This window comes from Styela clava, chromosome 7 (assembly GCF_964204865.1).
Source record: "Styela clava chromosome 7, kaStyClav1.hap1.2, whole genome shotgun sequence".
Lineage (NCBI taxonomy): Eukaryota > Metazoa > Chordata > Ascidiacea > Stolidobranchia > Styelidae > Styela > Styela clava.
Genome location: NC_135256.1, coordinates 831,232 through 844,701, shown reverse-complemented (window position 1 = coordinate 844,701; position 13,470 = coordinate 831,232). Strand labels below are relative to the sequence as shown.

General features: G+C 36.9%; 1 protein-coding gene across 1 annotated transcript; it reads left to right on the top strand.

The window, feature by feature from the left end:
* Positions 1 to 4,979: 4,979 nt before the first annotated feature.
* Positions 4,980 to 12,694, top strand: LOC120328760 (uncharacterized protein C1orf50 homolog). The gene is made up of 5 exons (XM_039395294.2): positions 4,980 to 5,221; positions 7,086 to 7,204; positions 7,879 to 7,956; positions 10,885 to 11,025; positions 11,927 to 12,694. The coding sequence occupies exons 1-5, from the start codon at positions 5,197 to 5,199 to the stop codon at positions 12,089 to 12,091; spliced, it is 528 nt and encodes a 175-aa protein (XP_039251228.1). The 5' UTR covers positions 4,980 to 5,196; the 3' UTR covers positions 12,092 to 12,694.
* Positions 12,695 to 13,470: the final 776 nt, after the last annotated feature.

Genomic DNA, 13,470 nt, shown 5'->3' with positions numbered 1-13,470 from the left:
ACAAACAAATTAGCAAATGCAATAACACTTAGATCTATCACAAACTTCCTATTTAAAATAAGGCTTCTCGTGAATTTTGCAAAACTAGGCTATCATGAATCGTTTGTTCACTCTGGAATTTTCTATATTTTTTCCACTTATTGACCCATTACAGTATTGGGATTATTTACATCTGCTCTAAATGTAGAGCAATATACAGATATAAGTCTGTAAGGTGTTTTATTTTCAAATATTGAAATATGATCTAACGATAGAATTTTTGGGTCTGGTATAGTTTAGTACCACATGCACTTCTAGTTGGCCTGGCTAAACAATTTTTGCATATTTCAATCCCAACCCCCACCTGACTACGTTACCGAAAAATTACGTCATTTTGACATCACAGTGGCGTAAAAAGCCCCCCCCCCCAAAGTATGCTGAGGTCGTCCAAAACGCACAGGCGATCACTCGAAATCGAGCAAGCTATTTCTCTCATTTTTTTGTCGCAACGATCACGATATGAAAGAGATTCCCAACGTTAGCGAGTTCCTTATCCAGTTATCACTGTATCAGTGATGGGCGATCGTGAACTGGGCGATCGTAAATATATTTTGACAGGCTCTATGACATGGTGATGTTGTAGCGAAGTACTTTTTAAATGGCATAGTCAGGTAGTCAGGGGTTAGGAATAACATATGCAAAATTCTTTATGCCTGCTCCACTAGAAGTACTTGTGGTAGTCCACTAAACTATACTATAAGTATAAGTTTATTTCGACTCCATAATCCAGTAATCAGCATAACACTTAAATGATTTGTATAAAAAATAAATCAATCAATCATTCATTTTGGTTCTCTGACATAAACAATACAAAAAGTAAACGGACAAAACAAAATGCAGTGATACCTGGGAGACAGGCATAACTTAAAAAAGGTTAAAAAGCGTACAATGTACTTGCCGGCCCACCAGAAGATAAATGAAACAAACACAGATTTAAAAACGCGATCGGGCATCACTTTGGAAGCAATTTGACAAAAACAACCAATTGCAGAATTGAAGTAGAAACTGATAAAATAAAAACTGATTATGAAAACAGGAGAGCAAACAAAACCTTGGACAAGGTTTAAAACGTACACAATACAAGATGGAAGGTCGTGCCAAGAAGAAGTGGTACGTGTTCACTCACCCAAAATAATGGAAATATTTCACACACTCTCACACAACCATACAGAAGTTACAAAGTAAAAAGAACCCGAATTTTTCATGATCCAAATTTTATAGCCTACCGTATCTCACAATTTATATGACGAAAAAAATAAATACTACTAGTCTACTTTATTAGTGCTACTAAACCTATTCCGGTACATCGAGTTTTCTAAAACAAGAAAACCATTCCCATGTTCGACAAACTGACAATAACGTCAGAACGAGATTTGTGAATCCTATCCTAATCCTATCCTAACGTACCGGTACCGGTACGGTAATATCGAAACAATTTTAGTGTATGGCCCCGTTATTATTTTGTCCGCGTGACACGCAAAAGAATCATTAATTTGCAAATATGAAAATCTGTTAATTCAGCAACAACTAGCCTACAAGCAAATAAACTAAAACCACAATCAGCAAAATTTCTCATTCATTTCGCAAGAGAACCGACCTGACGGTCATTGTGGAGCAATAAAATCTATGGACAATTCGTCTGTCTTTGAGCGGTACGAATCATCCAACTCGAAAGTTATTTGGTACGAGCTGTCTGTGATTTTGAAGTGTGACTCTTGGGTGCCATCTCCCGGGTTCAATAACTTTATCAATGATCATAGCACATAGTGGGAATATTGATTGCCAGGTCTTCCAAATGAGACGATCTTTTCGCATAAACACTTTTTAATTTCACACATTTAGCTCTAAACAAAGCTCAGTGGGAGCACTACGTTATATTTTTTAATCTACAACTTCTGATTGTTTCATATACTGATACAAAAAAAACAAAAAAAAATGAATCAAACAATTAATGATCGAAGAAAATAGAAATACCGTAATTCGAATCACTATCCACACTTTTAAAATCAAATACCTGACTGAATAATCCTTTACCCGGCATGGACTGGAGGACCCATCGTGTTTGCCATTTGATCCCCCCCTTTTGAATTTTCTGAAACGTGAAAAAGTTGCCGATAACACGTGCAATTGCCTTCTGCTAAAATCGACGTTCGTTTTCATCAACGCGGCATGTTATTTATGCCGTGAACGCCCTTTACATTGGTGTTTATTCTCTTTAAATCACAAATTTGTGCCGCGGGAACAATGATAATTATTGGACACGTAGTGGACATAACGATCGTTTCAATATTATGTTGTTCTTGTTTTTGTTCTTGTTATTTGACACAGAATAACACACCTAGTGGAAATATTAAATAAACGCTTTCTCTTCGAATACTGGACCAATTGCTTTGAAATGTTCAGTGGTTGAAGATAAAATTTTTCCCCAGAAGGCTATTACTTTTATTCATTTTAAATATTTCTGTTAGCTCTGTGAGATTTGTTTTTGTTTGCTATGACGTCATTAAACGTTCTGCGGGCATCGGACGCCATTTCGTGTCTTACTGTACTGCTTCGCTTGGTGTGAATATATTTGTAGACTGTGATCTGACGGTACGGTAAACCGTACTGTACTGCGGACAGACGTGTCCATATATTTGGGCGTAGCTCTCTTGTTTTATTTTTGTACCCGCACGGAAATGTGAAAACTGAAAAAGCGTGCAATTGCCTTCTGCTAAAATCGCTTATGTTTTCATCAGCGTGTTATTTAGGCCGTAAACGCCCTTACATCGGTTTTTATTCTTTCTAAATCATAAATTTGTGCCACGATAGACATGATAATTATTTTATTTTTGTACTTTTCACGGAATTGTGAATTCGTGAGTTATTACACATTCATCGGTGGCGAGGTTCTAAAGACAAAAGAAGGAGTAAAACCGCGATCTAAATTTGATTGAAAAGCGGCATTATGAAATACTGAAAATAAAACCGTAAATAGTTTAAGTTTTGTTGAGTCCCGCGACAGTCTAAAAACGATTTTCTAGTCGCAAAATCGCAAAATTTCGTGTGCCTACGGCGCACATTATGTTTGGTCGCCGTTTAGGAACATACCGTCACTAAATTCGAAACACGGTTAATTGTGGGTGGGATTTGCCCTTTATCCAGCACTCCAAAATTGTCGTAGAAAATTTTCGTGTTATCATTAAACAAGGTTGAAAACGCGATTTTTTCCCGGTTTGTGATGATATACAAGATAATTAATCCGAAGTATATCCATCAATTTTTATTGTACTGAAATAAATTTTACTCCATGAGAATTTACAGCAGATTTACGGATTTTTCAGGAGGTTTTATCTTTAAAAATAATCGGAGTGTCAGCATTGCGATTGAACGGAGTCAATGTTACAAGCACATCTCAAATTTGTCGAATTTGCAAAATAGAAAAAATACGGATCAAAACAATATATGACACGGGCAGTTACCACAAATTTTTATTTTTATGTCGGCATATGGCCGAGGTTTTTTTAAAATTGTGACATGTAAAAAATTGATATGTTTTGTCGACGCAAACGCTGGTTAAATTGAAGAAAATTAAATTAATAAAGCAAGACATTTTAAATATGCCCTTATCGGTCACGAATTGATTACTTTGCACAACAGAAAAATCATTTCTCGTTGTAAACGTCGGCTCTTTTAACAAGTGGCGTAATCGCGGCGATGAATATGTATTTTTGATTTAACGATATACTTCATATGCATTTTCATTGTACGAAATAAAATTGTACTTTTCGGGATTTTATATCAGTTATTGAGATTTTTCTAACGGCGATAACGAGTTGGCAAGATTCCAAAAATACGTATTAAAATTAAATACACCGTTTATCTCATATTTTTATGTCCACCGATCGCCGTGGCATTTCAGAGAACTAATGTTTTAACTTTGACGTGAGAAGAAGCAACCGCGAGTTACGTTGGACACAATTAAACTAATATATAAAGACATTTTAGAATTTTGTAGTTGTCAGAGATTGAATATTTCACGCGACAAGAATAATCATTATACGCTGAAAAGACGTCCCTTTAACGAGAGCGTAATGCAAAGACTGTTACAGGCTGCAATGGGAATTTATGATTATGTACCCCCCCCCCCCTTTGAAAATCCTGGCTGCGCGCCTGAGCGTGATAACTAACTTCAATCATTAGCCCCTTGTAATTTTGCTTTTTACAATTATTTAATTGTATATTACTCTATTATATCTAATCCAATATACTCAATCCAATACCTGTGAATCTTATGTATAACAGTGAATATGGGGGGAGCTGACTTGGATGACCGTATGGTCGTATCGCTCCCTCCAGTCTTTACCATGAACAGTGTTTATTTATTTGTATTTATGCTTTCATATTTATATTTGTTTTGGTTGACGAATCAATAAATCTTTCTCTCTCTGATCGAGCAGTCTCGTCCCCTTCTTTTTTCCCGGAATAAATAAAATAAATTTCTCTCTCTCTCTCTAATCCTATCCTGACCTTTGGTCGTATCACCATCTCCCAGTCCATACCGAAATAAATGCTGTGTAGTTTATTAATTTGAAATTTATTTGTATTTTGGTTGACAAAAATAACAAGGGAGCTATGCTCAAATATAGGGACACGTTACAAGGTGCCGCTATTTTTTATTCCGACACATAAAAAACGAATCTCCTAAAGTTCACAGAAATTTTTGAAAGAAGTAAAAGTAATGGCCTTCTGGCGAAAAAATCAATCTTCAACCACTGGAAATCTTGAAGCAATTGGGTCAGTATTGGAAGAGAAAAGCGATTTTTTAATGATGAAAAAAGGAAAAAAAGGAACAAGAACAACATTAAAACGGTCGTTATGTCCACTGACGTGTCCAATAAACTCTTTCTCTCTTTATATATTTTTTAGTATCGAATTATGAAGTAATAAGTTGAACGAATCTGGCAACTATACTCTGTTTACTTTCTGCAATAGTAATTGCGCAACACCGCAAGAGTCATTGATCAAATTTGCACCAACTGCTCTACGCGTCACCCCTTCCGTTTATGCTTATAGATCAGATACAGACTTGTCGTCGTTCATGAAATATCGTACCGATACAACGGATTGGTAGAATAAATATTCTTGTATTTAGTTCTTATTTTCAGCGGCTGAAATATGGCGGAGGCGACTCAAAAACCAGGTGAGTTTGCATATTTTTCCAGAATTCCTGACATCTGTTAATGTAAGCGTGAAGCTTTATTAGCAAATGCAGAAATATTCTTTGTGTCAAGAAAGATTTCCTATTTAGTAAGATTCAACATAACAATCGTAACCCCCACTGGACTACGTTATCCAAAAATTATGGGGTCTAGTATACTGAGTATAGTTTAGTACCACAAGTACTTTCAGTGGGCGTAGCATAACGAATTTTGCATATGTTATTCCTAACTCCCACCTGACTATGCCATTCAAAATTTACGTCACCATCACGTCATATGGATTGCCAAAGTATAATTATGATCGCCCGAAATGGCATCTGCGCCGCCGATAATGCCGGCGATCTCTCTCATCGAGGTCGTTGTGACGAGAAAATGAGAGAAATACATTTTGGGTTATCGACGACCACCCGCATACTTCAGTACAGCACACTATCCAAATTCCAAGAATTTCCCTCCATTTGACTCAATAAAACAAACACTCTATGTGTCTCACAAACGAGGGGTGTCTGGGACCACGTCAGATGCTACATATCGCACCATGCTTGTCTCAATAATAATCTAAATTAATCAGGGCCGTCACATGACCAAAATTGGCGTTTTTTGCTAAAAACTCTCGAATGCTACGGTAAAACTTTTTTTCCTTTGGTAAATCAGATTATTTTTTCCCTAGGAATTCAATGATGACGTTACTAGATTGCGCTTTTTTTTAGTATTTTGCGCAACTCCATTATACTGTATCATTACCGATATTGAGGGACAACAATGTCCAGACGTCTCCCAAAGGAGGGGTGTCTGATCATCTGTAAAATGGGTTTCTCTGAAACAGGACAATGTCACCCGATTTGTATAGTGTGCCCTACTGTACCTTGGTGGGCCTTATTACGCTACTGTGACGTCAGAATGACATAATTTTTCGGTGACGTAGTCAAGTGGGGGTTCGGATTGACATATGCAAAAATATTTTAGCCAGGCCAACTAGAAGTGCATGTGGTACTAAACTATACCAGACCCAAATTATGTCACTACGACATCACAATCACGCCATATAGAGCTTTCAAATACACGTACGATTGCCTGGAATGGCATCTGCGCCAACGATGAAGAACTGACTCACGTCAGTGATGTCTCTCATACTGGGATCGTCGGGACGAGAAAACGAGAGAAATAGCTGTTCGATTTCGGATACGCAGACAAGCGCGTCACTGCTACTCTGTTATGCTACTCTCACTAGAGATATGTGTGGTACTAAACTAAACTGAACCGCTGCCTCTCAACCGGTTACCAGTCCATGTCAGGTATGGGATTAATTTGCAAGTTATTCGTTCCATGGATGCATGAACTTGATGGCGAAGGAATTTGTAACTGTCCGGCAGTTACGTGAACCACCCTACGGTGAAGAGGAGTCCAGCAATCCTCTCACACATAATTAACCCCATATGAGATGTGAACATGCAAGGTAATCTAAGGTGCAGTGGCGAGCGTATTCCTAACACTCAGAATGATGCGCCACACCAGCGAGTGCCCAAGCCAATATCTTATTTGAAGTTTTGGCGACTTTCCTGCCTGTCTGTTTTGTGTTTGTTTCGTGTATTATCTGTAATTAAAGTTGTTTATTATTTTGAAGCCATATATTGAAGTTTTCCATCCCAATCCTTCATGTGTTTGAATACCTCTGGGAATTTTTTTTTTTGGAACGAATTCTTGGCATCCGTATGGTGGCTCAAGTAACTGTTGGTTAAATATGGCTATCAATATCTGGCTGACCATATATCCATACCCATTTGCTATGGCTCAACAACTTTCCCCTTCCTGAGATAAATATCGTAATAATTCACTTGTTTTCAGGGCAATCAGCAATTGTTCCAGTAAATTCTGCGAACTTCTCAGGTCAAGCGTATCTTGTTGAAGGAAGTAAACCTAGGAACCCAGAAGATTTGGTGAATTTAGCTCGACAGATACAACAGGTTAGATATAACAGTGTTTGTCGAATAAATTTTCGACTCGTATTTTAGAAAAGCAACAGCGTCTACTGAAATGTCAAAAGTTACTGAAACTATATAAAATTATTTTGTTGCATTGCGGGTCCTGCTGGGTGATGCAAAACTTGCGGCAGTTCTGAATCAACACAATAGAAAAAAACAAATATGAAGTGAGCGTATAATTGAAATTTTTGGAAAAATTCATCAAGATTGGAAAAACAGATGCAAATTTTTTTAACCTTGTGTGAGAATCGGAGTCTTTAATAAAATTGCTTTAGTTATTCGGAGCTGTGTCCGGAAAATTCGCCTCAGGGTATTTTGCCGTAGAAAATCTCGCCGCAGAAAGTTTTTGTCGCATAGAAAAATGAAGCAATTGTATTTTACTGATTACTTTAATACTTATCTAGCTATACTCCACAAAGCAAAATTTTCAGTCCTAAAAATCTGGGAAATCAGGTTCATAGCTCCTCATTTAAGTTTCATCTGAGAGCATTAGGGAATGTCAATAAATTACCATGAAAACTTCAAATACAGAGCAACACAATACAAATAAAAATTAAAAAAAACTTTTCTCAAATCATAAAACTTGGCACACTCGTTAGTGTTTAATTAAGATCTTGTGGTTCACCCTAAAATAAATCGACTCATTTACTATTCAGGCTGATTCCTCAGTAAAAGCAGCTGCAGGTTCAAAACTCAGAGCAATTCTTGATCAAATGAAAATGCTACAAGAACAGGTGATAGTTTTGTAATACTTGATGATTCAAAAAAAGAAAAGAGAAGTTATAAATTTCTTAGTTGAATTAATCAGCTAGACCAGTGGTTCCCAAACTAGGGTCCGCGGACCTTTTGGGGTCCGTGAAGTACTTTCCGAGGGTCCGCGAAAGAAATCTGTTGGATGGCTCAAAGTTTGATAATGCAAAAATTAACTGCTTAAATTTGGAAAGACACATTTAACCAATTGTGACATCACAAAGCTATGACAGCTCCTGCCACGAACAAACCGCGGCGTCTCATGCCATGGTTTAATGGCGCTATAATTTAGTAATCAGTATTATCGGCATATTAACAAAGTCATGCGCCGTACTTGTTTAATATACCAAAAAAAGTACCAACTTACTCATTGTTTGTCACCAACAGGGGCAGCCCTGCCAATACATCCGACATGCCTTGGTTACGGCATCAAAATTTTACCCGACATGATTTTTTAATTTGCTGCCGTGGTACCGGTTTGGGGCAGCTAAAAAGTCAGTCGCCGTGGTTTAACCGGAGCTCCAGAAGTAATCTATGTGCACCAAGATGGCGCACAACCTGAACATGGTATTGTGTACCGGTTAGGGTTCAGGTCGTGTGACATCTTGGTACATATGCTTCTGGAGCGCCGTTTAGCCATAGCGGCCATTGTTTGGAAATCCCGCTAAATACCTAAAACTGCACTTAGAGGTGTAGATGGCGCTGCCTTTTTGCATGCTTGTTGTTATAGGAGAGAATTACAGTAGGTAGTTGATAAAGTATTCCACTCCGTTTCTAAATGCTGATTTACGCTTTTGTTTTGAAAGGTGGATAGCGTTAAATATAGCGCAGTCAGAAAGGCACTACGTTTTAGTTTTTAGGTGTCAATGACACACGGTAACGGTAGGCATATATTTTTACGTTCTCAACTCTGTATTATCAATTTCAAAATGTCTTCTAAAATTAAAATTGAGATAATCGTATGTAATTTTATCGTGATAAACGCAGGTGAAGATATGTTTTGCACTACACCGTGTGGAGCATTTATTTTTGTTGTGATCTTGTTTTATGTGATATCTTTCTGTCTTTCTTTGATAATGATTTATTTTAGTCAATTAGTGCACAGGGCCGCGAAACAAAAACAAAATTGCAAGGGGTCCGTCAGACAATTTTTTTGAAAAAGTTTGGGAACCACTGAGCTAGACGGTAGGTACTCCCATAGTGCATGTACCAGGTTAGGGTTTAGCTCATAATTTTTTTCGGATTTTCCTTATTTATTCCTATTACGAGTTCGGTGATTATCTGTGTTAGCCAAGTGGGTATACTCCCTGCATACTTGATGGAACAAAACAGAAGCTATAAGTTTCCTAGTTGAATTACTTTAATGAAAATCTAAACTATACTCTCATGTTGTGTGTACCAGTTTAGGGTTAGGCCATAATTTTATTACAATTTTCCTTAATTTATTTCTATTAGGAGTTCGGGAAATGTCTGTGTTAGCCAAGTGAATATACCCCTGCCCATAGGTTTTAGTCTTTTCACATGACTTGATGTAAAGTAGGCGAACAAAATAGTTACCTCTATATTGGCACACATACTTCTGGAACGCCATGTAGACAGTGCATTAACACTTGAACTTTTGGTGTGTATGATATCCCCAAAAGTTTCAGTAATCTGAAACATTCTGCACAAAAATTACTGTAAGTTAGGGATCGGCAACCTTTTGTCGCATGCGGGCCAAAATTAAAGGTTGCAAGTCATTGGTGGGCCGCACATATTTTTAGAAAGTTAAAAATCGAATGGATGACCGATGAATCACATTTTATCACACAGATCAGAAGATAAATTTTAAGCAGCGCGCGAAGACTGACCATTTGAATATTTTTTTGCGCCATTAAACCATTTGCACTTAGCATCATCTTTCTGCGTTTTGTTGCCATTTGTCTGAATTATAATTAAATTATAGGCTCATTAAACGAGTAATTGAGAATTATATACTTGTTACGTTTTAATATAATTTAGTCTACACGTAAATACTTTTGCCTAAACAATATAATCGACAAAACAGCTATACTTTGTTACTATAAATCAGTGAAGCGTCGCGGGCGGGATTATATTGCTCCGCGGGCCGCAGGTTGCCGATCCTGCCGTAAGTTCTCTTTAGAATATGTCGCATATGACATGGGTTTTACTTTTGGGTCGTCTTAGATGTTTCAATTTGTCACTTTGAACAAGATTCCCAGGAACGAGCAACAGTTTATCGTGATGGGCCAAAACGTAAAATTATAGTGACACTGAGGGCCGGACCATCAACAAACTTATTAGATTTGGAAGATGAGCTTATAGGAGCTTTGTGCATGGGAATAAATGAACTCTGGATGCAATAAAATCATTAAATAAAATAATCCTTTTGGCATCGTGCTCTGCTGTAAGCATTTCATTGATAAGTGACTATGCGTTACAGAAGCAAAAAATTTTCCAAATAATTGGTATCCTATTTCTATATCCCGCATGGTTTTATGCAGTAGATATGCAATACCTGTCAAAATATCAGCTGAATATATGATGATCTCACGACAAAACATGATTATTTAATACTAACAAATTAAAAATTTTTGTACATAGTGCATACAGTAAATAAACGAGAGGTATTGAAGATTTTAACACAAAACTTGTTGAATTTATTATATTTATTTTATCATTAAGAATTGTATGGAGGTCGACAGACGCTGATGACCCCAAAAGGTTGTATCGCCATCTCCCAGTCATACACCTAAGCATCTGTTTTATTATTATTATTTATATATGTTTGCATAATATATTGTATGTTTAGGGTTTGACGAATGAAATAAACTCTCTCTCTTACTGCTGAGTACTTTTAAGCTCATCTTCGGTTTAATAACGAAAATCCTATCCTTATGTAATATTTTCAGGCAGCAAGAGTATTAGAAGAAGCGAAACGAGATGCCGAGCTTCACCATGCTGCATGCAATTTCAGGAAAATTCCAGGAAAACTATACTATCTTTATAAAAGGGAATCGGGTCAGACATATTTCTCCATGTTATCACCAGAGGTGAGTAAGCTGTCTTGTCATATTCAGTAGAAACTCTACTCTACGGAAGGCTCTAAATATGAAAAATCCAACTTGAAAAAACTCTTTGCTTAGCCTAACCTAGTTGCCCAACGCCAAAGGTAAACAAACATACCGTTCATAGTTTTTATTTGTTATTTCTCTGATCTTTCTTCTTTCCATTTATGCCTTTTCTTTTGATGATGCAGTAATCTAATTCTAAGATGTATTTGTTACGGGTTTTCACCATTATTATACTTATGCAAATATTATGTCAGATTTTTGTGGGGACTCGGAACGAATTAGGTTATTCACAGGTAGTGTGCGTCCCTGAGGAATTTTCTACCTGCGAAGGGGCTTCCGGAACGAATTTAATTTTGTAGGTAGAGATTCTACTGTATATCGGTGGTTTATGTGGCCTTGTCGGGTTCTGCCAGTCCAGTTGTTTTGCAAGTTTTCATTCAATTTATGACGCATTGCACTTTCTATTGCTCCGTTAAAAATCCTGCCACAATGAGACGTGTATGTGGTCTTTATAGGATATATATGTATATATTATCTAGCAATGCATAGTTGTTATTTACTTATTATCAATGTGAAGGATGATTTTGTTTCTGTGCCATTGGAATCAAATGGCCATGTAGTACGTTGTGCAAATGACGTTTTGATGACAAGCGAGTACGAAATTATTCACAGTGTAATACATTCGAGATGAAGCGGCCTACAGTATTATAGGCCGATTTTGGCTCAAGGGCCGCAGTTTACCGACCACTGCCGTAGAATTATTGTGGCACATTTACTCTGGAAAGAAGACTTGCCACAGAGCAAAATTACGAGCAATCACTGAGACGGCGAGCGCTTGACCACAGCTTGGTGCGTTTACTTTCGAATTATTTTTTACTAGGAATGGGGAAACTCTTGCCCACACTCATTTCTTGGCTGCTACAAATTGGAATTCGACATGACATGGACAGCTTACGAAGATTTAGCGAAAAGAGAGTCCGACAACGCAATGATAGAGAAACTAATCAACCATAAACTCCAACCTTCTCTCACATTTGGGGAGTAAATTTATTGAACTATTGGAAAAAAATCAATGTACTAAAATCAATGTTTTATTATTAATATTATATTTTAATTTTAAATAATTTAAAATGAAATTTATTATACCTGAAGTGGACTTATGGATCGTTTTGTTCATATGTTGTTTTTGGTGTTCTTCTTGTTGTTTTTATGTGAAAATCACTTTTTTCATTAACTACTTGGTACTCCTGTCAAGTATGTCAACCAAGATGGAGGACACTGGAACGAAGTATGTGTACCAGGTTAGGGTTGGGCCATAATTTCAGGTACAAATACTACGGGGATCACTTGGCTAGTCCCCGAACTCGTAATAGAACTAAAATAAGGAAAATTGGAATAAAATTATGGCCCAACCCGAACTTGGTACACATACTACGTTCCGGTATCCGCCATCTTGGTTCACATACCTCGGGAGTACCAACTGCAGACCCAATTGCTTTGTAATATTTAGCAGTTTGAAATTTTTTTTTCCATGGCTGGGTATCACTTTTATTTATTTCAAAAATTGCTGTCGGTTTTACGGGATTCTTTTTTGTGTGCAATGATGTCAAAATTCAATACCAATTAAACTACAATGGAAGAGTTTTTATTCAACTTGTTTTCTTGACCCCTTTCAATCAATCTAGATGTGCCAATTATTATTATTTATTTTAAGCTGGTTTTGGTGTATCATGAAACTGATATTTCAAATTTTCATTGACTCTTTCCTCGTTTTTTGTGATTATTTTTTATAAACCTGGGCATATCCGGGGGTCCTGGGAATTCATGACATCCCTCGTATTCCTTAAGTAAAATCTGAAAAGAAATTTCACGCTATCCACAGTGGGTCCTAAAACTTTTACATCTTTTTCAACACAATTTTTCTTTAAGATTTAGCTTGGATAACATTGACATCGAAGTGAGCATGTGTAGGGCTGGTTTAGGCTTGCAAATATGTTTGTGGAAGCATTACGAGAACTTGATGGAGTCCAAAATATTCTCGATGATATAGTTGTTCATGAGGAAAATGAAAACGATCATGATGAAAAATTGGAAAAGCATCTAATGCGTATCCAAAATTTGGATCTCACATTGAATAACGAAAATGTCAATTCCGAATGCCCAGAATTTAATTTATGGAACATGTTGTAACAAGCTAAGGAATTTTGATAAATCGAAAGTCGAAGCTATCAAAAACGCAAGAGAACCTGAAAATGCTAGCGAAAAACGAAGTTTTCTTGGTTTAGCTCAATTTTGTGCACGATATATTTCCGACCTAGCAACGTTGTCAGAACCCTTGAGAAAGCTGACACGAGAAGGAGAAAAGTTCAGATGGGGTCGAGAACAAAAACTCTCGTTTGAAACATTAAAGCAAAGACTGTCAAA